The following is a 19,749-nucleotide window of genomic DNA, read 5'->3' on the forward strand; positions in this document are numbered from 1 at the left end:
GTCATCCTCATCAGGATTACTGGTCACAATGTTCTGTGATGTTTGTGAATCTGCCAGGTCAGGAGCCTTAAGGCCCAATTCATTATGAAGCTTGGTGCCAATTATTTAAGTTGTTGACATCTAATTTGTTACTCATCTTCTGGCAACAGCTGGGTTGAGATCTCCCATATGGTCACCTATGCATTTTGTATTAGTGCATCATGCTGGGAAATCCTGATCATCCATAGGAGGACAACCCTGGATATAAAATGTAATTGACAAGCCCCCAAACATTTTGGTTTTAACGCTGCTTACCGATTTCATCAAGTAGCTCCTGGGCTGGTGGAGGCAGCTCATTAATAAAGTGGTCTGATGCCTGGGAGAAAGCTGGGCTCGAATCAGCTGGAAAAAAAATGTCTAATCAACTAATAGTGATGAATAACTATAATACAAGCTCTGATTACAACAACATCTAACAAACCTTCCCTGAGCTAATTTAAAGCTAGACATAAAGCTAGACTTGCAGTTACAGGCCTCAATTTTGTGGATGCAATTTGGAGCCAACAATTATTTGCTCCTACAATTTAGGTCTATCACTGTAGGTTTCCAAATTCTTACTCTGCAGGTGCAAACAGGAAATCTGGGATCTGAGTTACCTAATACAATCATTTGCAAGTGAAAAACTGCCCACTGTTCTCTGCCCCTGCAAAAATCGAGATCTGGTTAAGGCCAGGTAGGAAACATGTTCCTTACAATAATGCAGCTGTGAGATTTCTTTAATAACCTGCTGTACCTTTCCGTAAGTCGCTCTGCTGAGTGGCAGCAAATGGGTTACGAGATTCTTTCCTGGCCTTTCTCAAAAGTGAAGAAGCACAGAGTGCTGACAAACCACTCTGTAAAAGACCATGTATAAATGAAGCATAGGAGTATAAACTGTTTTTCTGTGTTCTTCTCCTCTGATAAACCCAAGATGAGAGGAGGCAATAATCAACTAGCATAAAGTTCATCTGTTCTATTCTTCACACTGGCCCATAACCTCAGAGGCAGATCATGCGCTCAGTGTGCAGCACAGAATACAAACAGGAAGACAAGGAGCAAATGCAGCAGCCACCCTTCAGACAAACATTGTGATGGGTCTCCTTAGCGTTCTACCAGTCCTTAATGATACTATCAGATTATCCCATTTTTATCTGTTTTAACCCTTCATAGTACCATGATCAACATCCTTCCAGCCACAGACAACTGGACAGGACTCTGTCAGGAGGCCAGTTTTGTCATACCCTGAGATGAGTTGAGCCCATTAGTCTAGGCTAAAGGATTCTCAGAGAGAGAGAGAGTGTGTGTGTGTGTGTGTGTGCATGCAAATTCATAATTATAACAGCTAGTAGTGACTAGATACAAAAATGTCCCAGTAATATACACAAGGAGGAAAGTGTGTAACCACAGACAAGACCATGTTTTCAAAATGGAAATAGGGGCTTAGTACCAAAACTTAATTCCAGAGGGATTTTTCAGGAGGGTAAGTGACAGCAATGTAAATTTCTCTGCAGTGCAAGTCAAGGCAGAATTGTGCTGTTAATGTATTTAATGAACTCCAGCAATCAGCCCTGCAAATCTAAAGCTGCAGCGCTGACCTGAGGAAATGTGGCTGACAGTGTTCTGGATGAACAAACGGTAATTTAATCTTTAAATGGCAACCTCCCCAATGAATAACAATAAGAAAGGCATTAAGGCAACTGTTTATATATAATCCTCTTGAATAGCAGTCAAACTAATGTTCTGGCACCAAAATATTTTCAGCTCCAAAAAGATCAGTGGAAAATGCTAAGGTTTCCTTGGAAATATGGTGTCTCTATACAGTGAGGGTTTTTTGACAAAACAGAACTGATAATGTTACGCCAATCCTATGCACGTAGTAAAAGGACAAATTAAACCCTTTAATATAATGGTTTTCTGAATGCTGTGAACATCCAAACAACCCTTATACCCAGGCTGCTTCAATTTGTAACTTGTTTCTTAAGAAACCATTCTTCTTTGCCTGCACATCCCTCCCCAGCCCCATTTTAAGACACCCTTCCTAAGTGTAACTTGAAATTTACAAATCTGAAAACTCCCACCTCTTTCTGAGCAGATGTAATTCTCACCCTCACCAAGACAAAGATCAAGGGGTTTATAAATCAGCTGCAAACTCTACAGTACTGATATCTTCTGAGATACCATCTTCTACATACACACAAGTCTTTTGGATTGAGAGCAGGAAGGGACTGATCTTAGTACCAAGAATTCCGTTTCATTCTTGATCAAACTAACTGCTCAGTGCACTCCAGATCAAGCAATATAACAGCTAACTTCTAGGAGAGCTCAGATTCAGTGTAGGATTTTACTTTCCTCTTTGCATTTCTATATACTGAGCTGTGTGAAATGTTGATGGGTGAGTTGCACTGAGGAGTGCCTACCAATAAAATACCAAAAAATAAGACAGATGAAACAAATTACTTTCTCAATTTTATCATGTCCTTCATAGCATACCAAGCCTATCTTGGGTTCACAAAATGTTTGACGATATTATCGTACACAATTTATACACACAAAGCATGTTAACATTCTTATTAAAAATAGAGGGAGACATCCTGAGCCACGTGAAGTCAATAAGTTTTGTCATTGACTCCAACAGAGCTAGGATTTAACCCAGAATCTTTACAAAACTATATGACTCCATATAAGTATCACTTCTTGCAGTTATATTAAGGCATTTTGAAAATATATGAGAGGGGAAAGAGTTTAGGAATTCAGCTGACATAAAGGAAGTACAATTTCCTACACTTACAGGCTCAGTCAATCCAGAGAAGTAGGCTTCTGAAGAAAGGAAGGGGGTTTCTGAGTTCTTTCCCTTTTCACGAGCTGTAATGAAGCTACTAGACACTGTTAGGGAAGTCTCCTGAGTAGCCCAACAAGAGGTATCCAGGGGAATTTCATGGCAGTCTCTGCATTTCTTGATGGCTGATGACACTTTTTTCCCTGTGAAAAAAAGGCAAGAGAAAAGCTAGCATGTGGACTTTTCTTTTTATTTTGTTGTAACTAAGCTGCTGTTGCATTTTAATATACACAGAGTCAGATTTTTAAAGAAATCAGGCATGTAATTGCATGGTTAATTCACATATGTTGTTGCACACCAAACTTTGAAAAATCTTTGCCCACAATAGTTGCTCCCTAAACAGATATTCAGTGGTATTATTGCTGATAGTGACTGGGATCTCCAGTTCATCAATGACAAAGAGGACACCCATTCATGAATCTTTGACTACTCAACCGATAGAAATACTGAGTTAAGGAATATGGAGCAAGGTAAAGCAACATGTTATTTTTTAAAATAATATTTAAGCTCAATAATCAAAATGTAGTGGAAATCTTGACTCCTAGCCCCAAAGGGTTGAGTAATTCTCTGATCCTCTCCTCTCTGCAGTTACCTGGGCTGAGTGGAGTGCTGACACTAGTTGGTGCATGACTCACTCTGGGTGTTTTACAAGTTATATCCTTACAAGAGTTCTCTCGCTCACATGAAATACTGGACAAATCCTGAATATCTGTCAATGATCTAGAGGATTGATAGTGAAAGAGAGTCAGATGGTTAGAAGATCTATTTTTAACTATTACCTCCTTACACATTTTGTGTTACTACATCATACTACTGTACTTTCAGGTTCTAGAATGTTGTTTAGAATTGTTTAATCTTGTTTGGTTTTCTAGAGGGAAGTGAGAGACTCCTTACGACAGCTGCACGAGGAGTTCTCAAAAGGCTACAGAATACCCAGTCCAGAGATCCAGAAAAGCTTAGAAAGAGAAAGGATATCTTAGCTACCGACCTTGAGTTTCTTTTCAAAACCTCTTCCCTGCAATAATTCTAATCTACAAGGTGCTCAGTAGTAGGTTACCCCTCTACAAGAGAATGCTAACAAAACTGTCTCCACAGCTCAGGAAAGGATCTCAAGACTTAACGAACAAAAGAGACTTCAGTGGAACACAGACTAATTTGGCACTTTTGGTTCTTGCAGCTTTAGTTGTCCTCCAAGTGAATTACTTGGACGAAGTGAAACTTACATACATATACTTTAAAGAGACCTGGGTGTCTTCTTGAGGACTTAAGTGCTTGCAGGACTGTTGCCAAACTGAGGAACCCAACATCCCCACCAGCTATACTCTGAAGTTTCCCCTTAAGACTGTGCTTTAATAAGCTTTGTTGATCAGAAGGGAAATTTCAGCTGTGGACCATTGTCTCAGAAGTTTATATGTGACTTTCACTCTTTTTTTTTTAAAAAGTTCGCTTTTCAATTTAAAATCAAAGTCCAGAAGTCCATTCTGCCAAGTGTTCCTGTCCTACCAAAATAATAGGTTAAAAACCTCCATCACATTATTTGGGATCTATATTTGTTTGCTGTGAAAGATATTTAACTGGAAACTAATGATTTAAAGTTATTTTGTTTGAATCTTCAATTTAATATGTTCAACAGGAACAGTGATACTTTCACTTCTATGCACAACACCCACTGACATTCTCTTTCGTTAATTTAATTACTCATGAATATAAAGATACTTAGAAGTAAGCTAAGGTCTACTGTAGATGTTTGATTTTTTGTACCTACCCACCCTGCTTACCATAATGAAATATTATCTCTGCAATTTGCATGGCTTCCTGTTTTTGAATTTCTGAATTTTTGAATCTGAACATCACATTTTCTTACTTTATATAAACAGAAAAATCTTATAATGGTAATGGTTGATTTGCTGAAGTTTCACTATGAAACAATGTGTGCCCTTACATATCTTTCTCTTTGAACTCTTTCGGTGTCTCCTTAGATATCATTTCTTGTGATGCTTCAGCACTGGAAAGAGAAAAAATTAAGAGCACATATTCATCTATTCTCTTGGAAAATCATGAAAATAAACATTAAAAAAGAGCATAAAGGAAACTGAAGAAACTTAAAAGACTAGTTCTGTGGGGCTAGTGTGAAGCTCATCAAAATCAGAACTTGCTTAAAGTCTTGAAGCATAGATATAGAGCAGTAGGAGAAAAGCTGATGTACACAGTAGATATGAATCTGTACTGTATCTTACACAATCAATGTATGCATTATAAATGCCAGTCGTTTCAAACAAAACTATTTGAACATTAAATCAAAACTTGTGTAAGACTTTTCGTTACTTCCTTTTCCCCACCTTTTGTCCGTCTTTTCTATATTCTAAGCTCTTTAGGATTCTTTCTTATTAGGTATATGTACAACACCTAGTGCAGTGGGGCCTTGATCTTGGCTGATGCCTCCATATATTATTGTAATATAAACAAATGAGAATAATGGAAACAGAAACACCGCACCTGACAGTTAAACATGGCTGCAAGACTCCAAACACTGAGCTATTAACCACAGACAGGGGTCATGTGTCCATGTCTACTTCAAATTCTGCCTCCTCCCATCCAGAGGAAGAGAGGTGGACTTCCACAGAGAAGGCAGGGAAACCATCCTTGTGGCCTCTGTGCACCTCGGCACCCTGCTCTTGATCTTCCCTCTCACAGAAGCTGTGCTGCCACTGTTACATTCACTACGAATAGCGAATAGCGTAGCTGAAGTCGAAGTATCTTGGAACGAATTACCTGGGGTCCACACAGTGTGGGATCGATGGCCGCGGCTCCCCCGTCGACTGCGCTACCGCCACTCGCTCTGATGGAGTTCCGGAGTCGATGGTGAGTGCGTTCAGGGATCGATATATTGCGTCTTAATGAGACGCGATATATCGATCCTAGATAAATCAATTGCTACCCGCTGATACGGCGGGTAGTGAAGACCTACCCTAAGGCACAACACACGGCAAGAGCTCTTGATTTTAATTACCTGGTATTAGTCTGTTTAAGATGGTGGCATTTCAGTATACGTACTACATCTAACATACATAGAATTATTTTTCCTCTTTTAATCATAACTCCCTCATTAAGCAAAGACAGCGATAGTAACACAGTAAAAGGTAAAACCTCATCCATCAGGCTTGTGAAAGCACTTCTAATATTTCCTGGCTAGAAAATACATAGATCACCATTTAAAAAAAACACCGTGGATAGTTTATTTAAGCATTAGGTATTTCAGCAGGATTAATAAAGAGAGAGCATGTTCTGTATAACCTAATTTTTGTTTGAAGTGGCATAATAAGTTTTTCTACCTGGCTACAGGAGTATGGTTGACTTGATTCACTCTCACTTCATTACTGCCAAGGCCTTTTACTGCTGCGTTGCACATAAATATTTTCTCTCCTGAATACAAATAGCAAATGTTCCCTGTTATTGGGTTTTCAAATAAAACAGTGGGACATAACTTACTGAACAGGAAATTACAACTTTATTATATTTTCAGTTCTTGTGGCCTCTGTTGTGGTTGTTCTAAGAGACAAATGCATTTTAAAGATGCATTTTCATAAACATATTCCAGCTGCCAGCCATCCTGCCAATGGGGATTGAAGATATTGAAACATTTACAAATCCTCATTGACTAAAGACTGATAAAAGAACAGACATACCATGCTTGTCTTTGCATTCCAGATATATTATTTCAGATCTAACAGGTCTCACCCCCAAGGGAAGTCTGGCAATCAGAATATTAGCGTAGATATAAAAACTCTAATTCGATTTCCATGTCTCTTGCTAGTACATTACGTGAAGCTGCTAACTCAGCAATAGGTACAAAAGAAATTGGTCACAACAGATTTCTGGCTGCAGTGCTACAAGTGAATGATCAAAATGTCACAACTCCAATAATTCACTGATTACCATGTATGGGCCTGATCCTACAAGATACCATGCGCCCTCAATTCCCATTAAACTCACTGGAAATGGCGGCAACCAGGCCCAAATGAATCCAGTTTCAGCTTCCTACTGGGAAAGTTGCTGATTAAATACACCTCTACCTCGATATAATATTGTCCTCAGGAGCCAAAAAATTTTACCGTGTTATAGGTAAAACCGCGTTATATTGAACTTGCTTTGATCCACCGGAGTGTGCAGCCCCACCCCCCGGAGCACTGCTTTACCGCGTTATATCCAAATTTGTGTTATATCGGGTCACGTTATATTGGGGCAGAGGTGTATTAGGCCTGCCAACATTTGGCAGTCCTGCACCACAAAAGTAAGGACACGGGAATATCCACTGCAAGGAGGAAACACAGATAACAAGCATGTATTTAACAGTGTTATTGTAGCTATGTTGGTCCCAGGATATGAGAGAGATAGGGCAGGTGAGGTAGTATATTCTATTGGACCAACTTCTGTTGGTGAAAGAGACAAACTTTTGAGCTTCAAAGAGCTCTTCCTCGGGTCTGACGAAGGTAACCAGAATGTCTAAGCTAAGAATTACCTGACCCTGTATCAGTAGAGGTTGATTTCTGTACACAGTCTTCTTGGGTTACTTCTAACTCATCTTCAGAACTTGAGGTCTGAAGAGACACAATGCATCAAATTAAATTTCTCACAGGCAAGCTGTAAAAGGAGAACTCTTGTACCTGTACAATGTACACCGTAATCAGTGTGGAAAGAAGCAAATCTTTCAGGAGCTTTTCATTTTTAGGTGCAATAATGAACAGCATGCATTATATCTGACATCCTTCACAAATAATTTCATCTTCTCTAGGAAATGAATAAAAACTGTCTCCCAAAGATGCAACACTAAATGAAGAGTGCTGGGAGGGGAAGACTTAGTGTAAGAGCAGCCAAAAAAATGTCTTAGTCTAACAGCAGAGTTTTTAATTTTAAGGTTACACAAAAACCTTAATTTCCCTGTAAAAAATGAGCCAGGAGAACATTTTTTTTTTTTTTTTTTTTTTTTTTAGGAATAGGGCTAATTGTTAAGAGGAACAAATTTATCAGAGGGCATGGAAAAAGTGTCCTTGTCAATAAAAATGTCACAATAAAAATAGCTCTTTTCCACACCAACATAAACAAAACCACAAGTGTTTTTATTTGCCCTTAAGCTTGAGATACATTTTACTCCTGTGTAGACTTTGCTTTTACCTCTCGTTCTGAGTTTTCCTGAGTAGCTGGAGAGAAAAAATAATCCGGTTCAGGAGTGAAAAACTCATCTGATATGTCAGGAGAGGAATTGGGGGAACGAGTTAATTCATTTGAATGTTCCTGTGAAAGATGTTATAAAACGTCATAAAGTTATGATGCCTTCACAACTATGTCCGTATTGTATAATATACTCTTCGTCAACAACGTTAAATAATAACATGTTTGTTATTTTATTGTAATTTCAGACTGAAACCAATGAGCCTCCTTCACTTAGGCATATAACTTTTATTCTGCTTACATTTTTAATAATTCCACCTTTAGGATAGCTATTACATTTACATTATTTCTCTGGCATTATCCCTTCAGCTATTATGGGACTATTGTGCCAGCAGCTAGTGTACCACCTTGTGCAGTGGGCCCACCAGATCCCAGGTAAGCAGTGCTGGAGTTATGTTAGAGGAGTGCTCTGAGAGACCTCACACCAGGACATTAAGGCTGGTCTACACTACAGGATTAGGTCAACATAAGCTGCCTTGCATCGACCCAGCTATGGAAGCGTATTCACTTAAATTTGGCTCCTGCCAATGTAAGTGCCCCTCTACATCGATTTAATAACACGGCATCCCTGAGCAGCGCAGAGTCACGGTCAATGTAATTAGGTTGACACAGTGTCAGTGTAGACACTGCTTTGCTTACGTTGACTGTTACTGGCTTTCAAAAGCCGTCCCACAGTGCCCCACACTGACAATACAATCGATACACATGCTCCTGATGAGGATACACACTGCCGACACAAGGAGCCAAGTGTGCACATACGCAAGCGATTTAATAACTGCAGTGGCTGTATGCCGATATGAGTTAGGTCAACATAATTCTGTGGCGTACACGTGGCCCTAGTACCATGAGAAGCGGAACGGTCAATTCAGTATGTTGTACCCTTCCCTCTGCATCTGTCCAGATGCCTGAAGCAGTGTCAGAGAGTGCTGTGCTGCCAGAGGGACTATTTTTCAGACCTCTTAAGGTCATTAAAATAGCCAATGGCACTTTTTGTTGGAATAAATGTCAACCCTGGCAACAGTCCAACTTGGATAATTACATACTGTCGACAGTACCTACATTGCCCTGGAGTTTTTATTCACTTCCTTCATTAAACTGTTCTAATGTGCTGTTAAACCTCCCAGACATGTTGTAAAACAGATCTTGTTGGTCTGCCAGATGTGCTGTAAGGCCCATCTCTTTTCCCAAGCATTTGGGGAGGAGGTGGGTTGGTGGGAGAATCTAGTGGGTTTAGGGGAGGAGTATTATTACCTGGGCAATTTAATCAATGACGGCCAGATTTTCAAAGGTATTTAGACACCTGAAGTGACTAAGCATGTCAGTCATCTAACTCTCATTGATTTCAATGGGAGTTAGTCCCTAAACTGATAATCCCACTAGGTATCTAGCTGCATCTTTGGGTGTCTAAAGACATTGGAAAATCTGACCCTTGGGGTATTTATACTGTAATAACTGTCTATATGGCAGGAACTATTTTTATTTTATAAAACGAAGCTCTTGATGATTCACAGTATTAAAAGCCCTGTAATTCTGCAATATAAAATGTGCATCACACATTGATTGAACCATACAATAATCGTACATATTGCAAACTCAGGGGGGGGAATCTCATCTCTCTATGGGCTTTACATGCAAAAAGGATGTCTGCTAGGTGTTTTGGGATGCATTCCTGCCTAGTTTTTCTACACTGCAGGCATACATGTGCTTTGCCATCACTCTGTGAAAATTACTTTTAAAAGCACAAATAAATTTCAGATTTGGACATACCTTTTATTCTCCTACTCCCAATTTCTTTAGAGTATCAATGTTAGATATTTCATTTGATTGTTGTATATTTCAGCCTACCCTCCCACTGCTCACATTGCCTTGGTGGTTTTACAGACCTAAACAACAAATGGAGGACTCATAGGAACTCAGAGCTAAAAGATCAGCAATATCTGGCTGCCTTCATTTTTCAATATGTAACGCACACAAAACAAATATACAACTACCTGTCACAAAACTGATCTCATAGATTACTAGCAGTAATTATATTTCTTGGATTACTGTACATACACAGCAGGGATTCTCAGCTTCTGTTGGACTTTTAGGAAGGTTTGCTCCGCACTCTGCTTGCTCATCTTTTGCTAGAGACTGCCAACTTCTGCCTAACAAATTGAAGCATGTCAGAATGGAACACAATTATTATGCAAAGGATAATGTGGCCTGAATGGTTTGTGCAACTGCTGGAATATAAATGTGACTAAATCTATGAATGGCAATAAAGCTACATGATCTGTTGGGGAATGGAAAGATAATGACAATTAAATGCCCAATTCATAAAGGCAAACATGTGAATCTTCACTGAGGGTTGTCCTGAAAACGTTCTTCTTCAAAATGGCATCCATATGCATGTCACTAATGATTCATTTTTGAAAATCTCAATTAGCAACATATTAGGATCTAAGCTAGCACTATGCAGCAACAACGCATTGTATAAGGAACAAATCTCAGGCTCCATGCGCATAAAATGCAAACCATAGGACAAGTCAGTCAGAACTCTGTCCTGTGGCATTTGTCATTGTGTAGGGCTTACCCTATGTGGGATCGGGTCATTGGTCTCATCTGGGGTGCGACTATTTCACTGACAAAACACAGTCATTTTTATCTATGGTTCTGTGTATGTGTGTTTGCCGTGAGGCCTGTCCTTGGTCATTACCCAGTGTGGGTGTGAGAAACATGAGTTTACAGTGAGACATATAGCAGCTGGATTCCTCTTTCGCAAGCCATCAACCTGATTTCTTCATGAGATCTCAGGGACAGAACCTCCAGGTGTGGGTCCACAGTCAATTAGATCTTGATTGCTAAAACTTCCTTTGTGAACTTAGCAGTGGCCTTTCTCTCGGAGGGTGTGTGTGTGTGTGTGTGTGTGTGTGTGTGCACGAGAGAGAGAGATAACCCTGACTGTTACAAATTTTAAAATGGAGAGTATATTAGCGATGCCTTTGGACCAAGTCACAAGCTCTTTGGAGAGCTGCTGAGGCCAATTCAGATACAATGCAGAGGCTGGGGAAATCCATATTTGGTGCATCTGATGAAGCCACATTAATCTACCTTAGCTGTAACATGGCAATGCATCTACTGGATTACCTCAAATTATCCCAGACTTGTAGGAGACCACAGCTCAGGAAGAGAGAAAATTAGGGTCATCTGACTTTTTTTACAGGAATCAGATTAACCGTCTGCCATGACAGCTACCATAGCACTGTCCAATAGACTTGTACAGAAATGTGCAGACATTATAACTGGGGAAATATAGGCATGTGACCCTCTCTATGGGCTCTACCATGACAAGGGCTTTGGTCCCTCAATTCCCATCAAAGCCAATGGGAGCTGAGGGAGCTCAGTACTCCCCCAGAGGGGACCCCTTAGTGCATACTTCTCAGTTCAGTGCATAGTCTATGCTCTTCACTGACCTTCTTTAGGGGACAAGTTTAGAAGCAACGGTGGTCAATGATCACTCCAAAAGTCAAATAATCTCCAATCTCCCTGTGCAATCCCATCTGTGACCATAACAGTCTGACTGGAAAGGCAGGAAGACCAATTCCATCAGCTTTACCTGCAAAACTTCTGAATACAGACTCCAAGTCACTCTCCTCTGACTCATCCATCTCCTTCCTGCCCAGATCCTGGGTTTCAGTGCCATCGCCTGTGTGCCACCTGCCATCCTTTCTCTGCCAGCCAGTACATTCCTGGCCCCTGAAGGTGATATGTGGAAAGGCTTCCTTCACGCTTTCTGCCTCGCTTTCTGAGGTGCATTCACTCGGCGGATACGGAGGGAGAAGTCCCAGCTGCCCAGACGCCACTCTTTTAGCCATTTGTTTCACTTCAGCTAGGCAAAAAGAATATACTCAAGGTTCACCTTCTTGGAACACTGGTCACAAACTATAGAGTCTCTCAGTACCCTCCTGCTGAACTGGCATGGAATTTGGACGTTCAGTCCTTCCCCTCTGTTGCTTCAGGCTGACTGCAGACTGCCCCAGAGCCACAGCCAAAAGGTTTTACTTTACAATCATACTAGCTAGAAACCTATTTCTGTTTGAATGAAAGTTTAAATCCTGCAGACACTGATGGGGAAACCTCTACACATACACATTCACCAAGGAATGTTGGAATGGGAATGTACTGCCATCTAGAAGCTGTTGCAATGACTCACAAGGGAGAAATCCCATTCATAGACTTCACTGGATTCATTCCAGGCTGTTCTTGCTACTCCTTCAAGAACTGTGGGCTAACATTTCCTATAGCATTTCACACCATCTTAATGTGGTTATGCTGAACCCACACATGCTGGATGTACTGGGAACACAGGATTTCCATTCAGAATGCCGTGTTTCCTCAAGAGGAAGATGAATGATGCCATACACTGAAGATGCCCCTGTTGCAAACACTGTATCTTTTTTTTAAAACCATAGAAAAAACAGAAAGGAAGACACCAATGGCCTGACAATTAACCACCTGGAATATGGGCTCTATCTCGAGTACCCTATTCCATTTTTACTCAAAACTCCCAATGAAGTAGATTGGAGCTGCAGGTGTTCAGCACCTGTGAAAATCAGGCTGCCTTTAGGTGCCTACAAAGGCTTTACACTCAACTCAATGGCATTTCTTGGTCTGTCTGTCTGTCTTGCTGTAAAGTGATAATTTTTGAACATCACATGCGATCAATTCCAAAATTTCAGGGAATGTTTTAAGTATCAATGGCCAAACCCCTCATAATGTGGGGGGAAATTAGAAAATTGAGAGGGAGAAAATGGGGGGCATGTGAAGTGGTGGCTAGCTCAAGCACCTGTAGACAATTGCCTACAAATCAAACAACTTGTTCATGGCACCCACTAACACTTTCCAGCATAACAATATTCCTAACTCCTCTCTGCCTCTCCTCCTTACTGGGTTGAGTAGGTTGAATGATTTATCTCCACACAGAAAGAAGAATTATTGGAGGGGAGGGGAGAGAGACTGGGAGACCCTGATATGGGAGGAGGAGGAGGAATGGGGCACACAGAATCTCTTGGTGGGGGGGAGTTGCAGGGAAACCCTGTAGCAGAGGGTGATGAGAGAGTGGCACACAGGGAGCTTGTCAGGATGGGGGGAATTAGGACAGTCTAAACACAGGACGATATGGGGGGATTCTAGGAGCCCCAACAGCAGCATAAAGCTCTTTCATGAGGAACAAAAAGTCATTGGAAGGTCTAATAATGTGTTTCGGACATGTTAGTTAACTCCAGTGTTTAATCAACATTGCCGTTTACTCACTCTTCCATTCTGACTGCACCATCCTTCGCTCCTCACTTCTCCTTGTGTTATAAATTTCAGATGCTGATTTTGGAAAAAACCTACAGTAAATTGTTACAAGATGCATCGAACAAATCTCTGTTAATAAATACAGAAATGTATCATTAACCATTCCCCAGTTAGCAAAACACCAAGAGCTTTGGGATGCAAAGTCTACCCTTTAAAATTATATCAGCATAGCTATGTTGGTTGGGGTGTGAAAAAATGATATAACTATGCCAACAAAAACCTCAGAGTAGATGCTTCTGTCAACATAGGTAACATTGCTTGGGGAGGTGGTGCTCCTACATTGTCAGAAAAACTTCTGTTGGGGTAGGCTGCATCTAAACAAAGGGGCCATGCTGGCATAGAGTCCACTGTGTAGACATAGCCTAGGTCTCACATCATACAGGTTCTAAAAACCCCTCAGAACTAGCACATTGATTTCCCAATGGCCTAGATTGCAGTGGATGAGTTAGGCCTATTATGGATTAGCATGACACCACCAATGCTTTAGAATCTGATCCCCACAAGGTGCTGGGCATTTCCAAAGGACAAGCCAAAAAATCTTGGCATTATGCCTTCCTCATCACCAAGTCTTGCTTTGAGCAGGAGGTTGGGCTCGATGACCTAAGGTCTCTTCCAACCCTAATCTTCTACGATTCTATATGATTCTAAGTGTCATATAGATTTATACTCTGTAGGTCAATCAGCTGATCACTTGGCACCTCCATTTTGGATACCAATGGTCCCATTACCAATTCCTTGGCTACCCAACTCTTAACCTGTCTCCATTCTAGAGTGCAGTGACTCACATGACTATGTCACCTGTTTTTAACCCATGACAAATCTTTCCCATTTATCGTCTGGTCATTTATTTCCTTAACAAGGGGATTTTGATTCATAGGGTCACCTTTACTTACTCTTTGATTAATGACAGGTTTCAGAGTAGCAGCCGTGTTAGTCTGTATCCGCAAAAAGAAGAACAGGAGTACTTGTGGCACCTTAGAGACTAACAAATTTATTAGAGCATAAGCTTTCGTGGACTACAGCCCACTTCTTCGGATGCACATAGAATGGAACATATATTGAGGAGATATATATACACACACATACAGAGAGCATAAACAGGTGGGAGTTGTCTTACCAACTCTGAGAGGCCAATTAATTAAGAGAAAAAAAACTTTTGAAGTGATAATCAAGCTAGCCCAGTACAGACAGTTTGGTCATTCAGTGACAGACCTGCGGGTGGCTATATTACAACAGAAAAACTTCAAAAACAGACTCCAACGAGAGACTGCTGAGCTAGAATTGATATGCAAACTAGACACAATTAACTCCGGTTTGAATAAGGACCGGGAATGGCTGAGCCATTACAAACATTGAATCTATCTCCCCTTGTAAGTATTCTCACACTTATTATCAAACTGTCTGTACTGGGCTAGCTTGATTATCACTTCAAAAGTTTTTTTTCTCTTAATTAATTAGCCTCTCAGAGTTGCTAAGACAATTCCCACCTGTTTATGCTCTCTGTATGTGTGTATATATACCTCCTCAATATATGTTCCATTCTATATGCATCCGAAGAAGTGGGCTGTAGTCCACGAAAGCTTATGCTCTAATAAATTTGTTAGTCTCTAAGGTGCCACAAGTACTCCTGTTCTTCTTTTTTCTTTGATTAATGTTTTCCAAAAAAAACTAACAGGTTAGTGCAACATGATTTTTCCTAGCTGGTTTAACCTTATGAAGTCATTCTACGGTTAGAGCACGTGTCTGGTTCTATTCCCATTCCCAGCTCTGCCATTGACTCAATTTTGTCATTTACTTTGATGTCTGTATGGAAATATCAGGTGCAGAGAGATAAGAAGAACGAAGTACAGCTTACCTCACCAGGTCAGGGGAACTGCATATAATGGAATATAATGCTGAGGTTTGCACTAGCTGCTACTGAAGGGCTGCACAGGTGCTCTGTGCTTTGCCACTGGGTTTAGAGGGAGAATTCAGTTTCCACCACCCACGTCACAAGGATTGATCCAACACCCATGGAAGTCAATAGAAGTCTTTCCTTTAAGCTTTGGATCAGAATATGCATAGGGACCAGGATTTGGCCCTTGCTATCTACACAAACAAAAATATGCACATGCACCAAAAATATATTTATTTTGTTGTACTTTAAAGGTGCCAAGAAATAAAAATAATAATTAGAAAATCATTCTTTTATCTGTGGTGCTAATGGCACCTCAGAATATTACAACGAAACTTTAAACATCCTGCTTAGTTGTTGATAGACATGCTATTTGGAAATTTAAAAAAAACTTCACTGAGCTGTGACGGTGAAACTAGACTGGTTTCCTTAGTCAGTTTCACAGTTTAAGACTAACTCATTTGGCACTGTCCCTTTCAATACATTGATATTTCCAAATACAGGTTATATACGCAAACAGATATTCGAGTGTAAGATACAGAAGAGTAATTTAAAAGCTTTTAAAACCATTTTAAGGTGCTGAGATATCATTTATCACATCAATTCCTACCTGTTTCACCTCTTGGCAGGTGAGCACAGATCCCAGAGGGACAGGTATTCTCCACTGACAGATTCTGACTCCTTATTAAGCTCTCATGGTAGATATTTTGTTAGCTATGTAGCTGACAATGAGTCTGTTTCATGGAAGGCTCTTAATTGGATGGATGGCTTTTTGCTTGCTGAGAAAAACTCAATGCCAGTTTTAATCCTAGAGGTGTCTCCTTTTGACAGAGGTTTTAGTGGGAGGAATCTACAGGAATTTATTTCTTTGTGACTAGAAATTGTGAAATAACTAATCATTTGTGAAGTAACAGACAGAACTCACCATTTCTCTTCCTCGATTCCACTTCCTCCAGAACTTGAATCAGTTCCTCTATGGTGTTGCAAGTTGACATTTTTTTTCCGTCTTACAGCCACAGGTGGATGCAATTGCTGAAAAAAACCAGGCCATCAAACCATGACTCAGAGTTTGCCGGCACTATGTGCTCATTATTAGCTTAGTTTTCTCTAAATGCAAACAAAGGACTGGATCCTGCACTCTTTAATCATTGGGCTCCATTTCAGTGGCACTACTGACATGAGTACGGGTGACAGGTTCAAACCCTGGATTAGGACAAAGTACACTCTAAATCTCCTAACAGGTTCTTTATATACTAAAGGGCCCAAGTGCGTCCTGGGAATTACTGCTGCTAGACAACTTACGGAAATGTACATAAATAATAGAATTATAGGACTGGAAGGGACCTCGAGAGATCTTCTAGTCCAGTCCCGTGCACTCAAGGCAGAACTAAGTATTATCTAGACCACCCCGGCAGGTGTTTGTCTAACCTGTTCTTAAAAATCTCCAATGACAGAGATTCTACAACCTCCCTAGGCAATTTATTCCAGTGCTTAACTACCCTGACAATCAGAGGTTAAGGAGAACAATTTTTCTCCCTCCTCCTTGTAACAACCTTTTATGTACTTGAAAACTGTTATTTCCCCTCTTAGTCTTCTCTTCTCCAGACTAAACAAAGCCAGTTTTTTCAATCTTCCCTCATAGGTAATGTTTTCTAGACTTTAATCATATTTGTTGCTCTTTTCTGGACTCTCCAATTTGTCCACATCTTTCCTGAATTGTAGCCCCAGAACTGGACATAATATTCCACTTGAGGTCTAATCAGCGCGGAGTAGAGTGGAAGAATTACTTCTCATTTCTTGCTTACAACACTCCTGCTAATACATCCCAGAATAATGTTTGCTTTTTTTTGCAACAGTGTTACATGTTGACTCACATCCCTCCTTCAAACCCATTTTTTTAAACTAACAGTCCACCACTTTCATGCTAAACATGTTAAATCATTCTTTCAACATCCAAAAACACCTATAAGTCCCCATGACACGACATCTCTGGTGTCTGTAACCCAAACAACACCTCTCCCTCTCTGCTTGCTCTGACTCATGATATTCCTCCCTCCACCTTATGACAAGATGTTTTCCCTACTGTGCCATTGGATTGGTCTCAGTTAAATGAAGCTACAGGGACCTTGTCTGATCACAGTATCTGTGAAGCATCATGCATACCAGAAGGCTACTCAAATAAATAAAAAAGCAAAACAACTGTATGTGCAAATATAACTAAGGCCTCCCTACGCTCTTAAACATGGGCATTTTCAGCCATCTTCAAAATCAGCCTTTAAAATTTGTATGTTCAAACAGATTTGTGCATACCAATGCAAAAATTATGAGCACAAAATTAGAGGCCAGTTTTTAAACGTATGACCCAGATGATCTTGCTACATGTACTATCAATTACAAGATTCCATGGGATGCAAGTTAGCAGAATGCGGCCATAAATTAAAATGAAATATATGTATGAAAAGCTACTATTTTGATAAAGCAAACAAAAAAAAATCAGACATTACTGCACACAGGACTAGACTGATCATTTTCTATTCAATCCACAACATGTATAGTACACAAACATTCAAATAAGCGATAACCAGTGTCGTCTTTTGACAGAGCATCCAGACCTGTGCATCTTGTCAGTGCTACATGCTTGGTATACACCACAGTTATATGATTAATAGCCAAATAGCCAGTCACTCTCCTCTCCCCTTTACCTGATAGTTTGGCACTATTCGAGCCTCAGTACTCTTCACCATGTTGAAGCTGAAACCATTCTGGCAGTCATCTTTATTCTTACGTCTTTGATCAACGCACTCAATCTTTTCACTCTGAATTGCCTTTGGTTCCTTCACAGCTTTTGAGATAGCCTGGAAATGGTCAACCTCCAAAGCACTTTGCGCCCCAGGCACTCGCAGTGGTGGTGGTATATAGTTCCTCGATGGAGGGCCTACTGCCTTCCACAAAAAAACACCAGCACCTGAAAAGGGGATCTTGGTATTTTTGAGAATATCATCAATTTTATCTAAGTAGCTCTCTATGGACTTCTGCTTAGAAACTTGTTCTGCTTGGATTTCCTTAAGCAGCTTGTGTTGGTTTTGAACAGTCTCTAATTTGTCTAATTTCACCTCTGTTCTGTAAAGGGAATCTGTTGCCTGCCGCAATAAGGTCTGAGAAATCTTGAGATTAAGGACACATTTGCTGATGTGCTGCTCAGTTTTGGATGGGCTACGCACACTTTCCCTGACATCTGCTCGCAAACAGTGCAGCATGCATGACTCGGAGGCCTCACTTAGTCTCTCTACCTCCTCTATACTGTACTCTGTACCCATTTCTGAAGAGCTGCCTTCTTCACTAGAATTTGGCTGCTCCACTAACTGTATTTTAGGAAGCAGAGGTAGGATCTGGGAGACGGCCCTGTCCTCGTCTACATTTTGCTGTTTTATTTGATCTTCCAAAGCACGATCTAATCCAGCTAGTTCTTCCAGAACATCTTCATGTAATTCTGGATAACATGCATAGATATCATTGATTTCAAAACTACAGAGGCTGTCGTCCACATCGCTAACACTGTAGGTCCTCTGGAGTTCAGAAGCTATATCTTGGCTCAGATCCTGTGTAACTGGCTGAATACAAGTTATACCCTCATGATCTATGATGGTTTCTTTTTCAGCAGGAGAAACTGAACATCTTGGTGCAGTAAAGCTGCCATCTGAAAAATCAGATGTTAATATTAAGCTACTCTTTTAGGCCTCCATTACACATATTGCTTAGACATTTAAAATCTCTTTTTGTTATTTGAGTAGCAGCATTCAACCCCTCTGTTTATAAGCATTTCTATTATCATCACACACTATCTTCAAAAGTAGACCCTGTTTAATGGGGTCTGGGAGGTAGGACACCAGGCTTATGCCTTATTCATTTCAAAATGCGCCACAAGATCTTTAGTACTGAAAGTGTCCTAGACCTGGAAGAGTCACATTTTAATAATTAATGTCCATTTTCCTTCCTCTACATATGTAAATGACTTTTATCAGAGCTGGCCAGAAAATGGAAATCACTTACCACAAAAAAATTCACCTTTTTGAAAATAATTTCCTCCCAGACCAGAACAAAAAAGTCAAAGATAGGACATTTTCATGGGAAGGGATTTCCAGAAAGATTCCATTTTGGAAGAACCTAAAAGGATTTTTTCAGCTTGCTACTCATCTGGAATGCTCTTGTGAGCTTCACTTACCACCTCCCTGCTTCTCCCCCCGCGCAAAGCTGGTGGACAGGCAGAAAAGCAGGGAGGCAGAGAGTCATCATTTCGATTTTCCCAATGAAAACATCAACATTTTTCAGCAAAACTGAAATGTTCCCATGGAAAATTTTGTACAAAATGGGCATTTTCTGTCAGAAAATCATTCCAACAGAAAATTCCCAACCAGATCTAGCCTGGACC

General features: G+C 40.4%; 1 protein-coding gene across 1 annotated transcript in view; it reads right to left on the minus strand.

Moving 5' to 3' along the window:
* The window catches only part of TEX14 (testis expressed 14, intercellular bridge forming factor), a 37,274-nt gene that overhangs the window by 750 nt on the left and 16,775 nt on the right, over positions 1-19,749 (minus strand). The window contains exons 8-19 of the mRNA XM_054008640.1: positions 18,023-19,017; positions 16,246-16,352; positions 13,379-13,458; positions 11,682-11,954; positions 10,139-10,230; positions 8,027-8,146; positions 7,374-7,452; positions 6,187-6,277; positions 4,797-4,859; positions 3,447-3,574; positions 2,807-2,997; positions 295-381 (exon numbers count right to left, since the gene is read on the minus strand). Coding sequence (XP_053864615.1) covers positions 295-381; positions 2,807-2,997; positions 3,447-3,574; positions 4,797-4,859; positions 6,187-6,277; positions 7,374-7,452; positions 8,027-8,146; positions 10,139-10,230; positions 11,682-11,954; positions 13,379-13,458; positions 16,246-16,352; positions 18,023-19,017 — 2,306 coding nt within the window. The remainder of the gene's footprint in view (positions 1-294; positions 382-2,806; positions 2,998-3,446; positions 3,575-4,796; positions 4,860-6,186; positions 6,278-7,373; positions 7,453-8,026; positions 8,147-10,138; positions 10,231-11,681; positions 11,955-13,378; positions 13,459-16,245; positions 16,353-18,022; positions 19,018-19,749) is intronic.

Source organism: Malaclemys terrapin, chromosome 18 (genome assembly GCF_027887155.1).
Source record: "Malaclemys terrapin pileata isolate rMalTer1 chromosome 18, rMalTer1.hap1, whole genome shotgun sequence".
NCBI lineage: Eukaryota > Metazoa > Chordata > Testudines > Emydidae > Malaclemys > Malaclemys terrapin.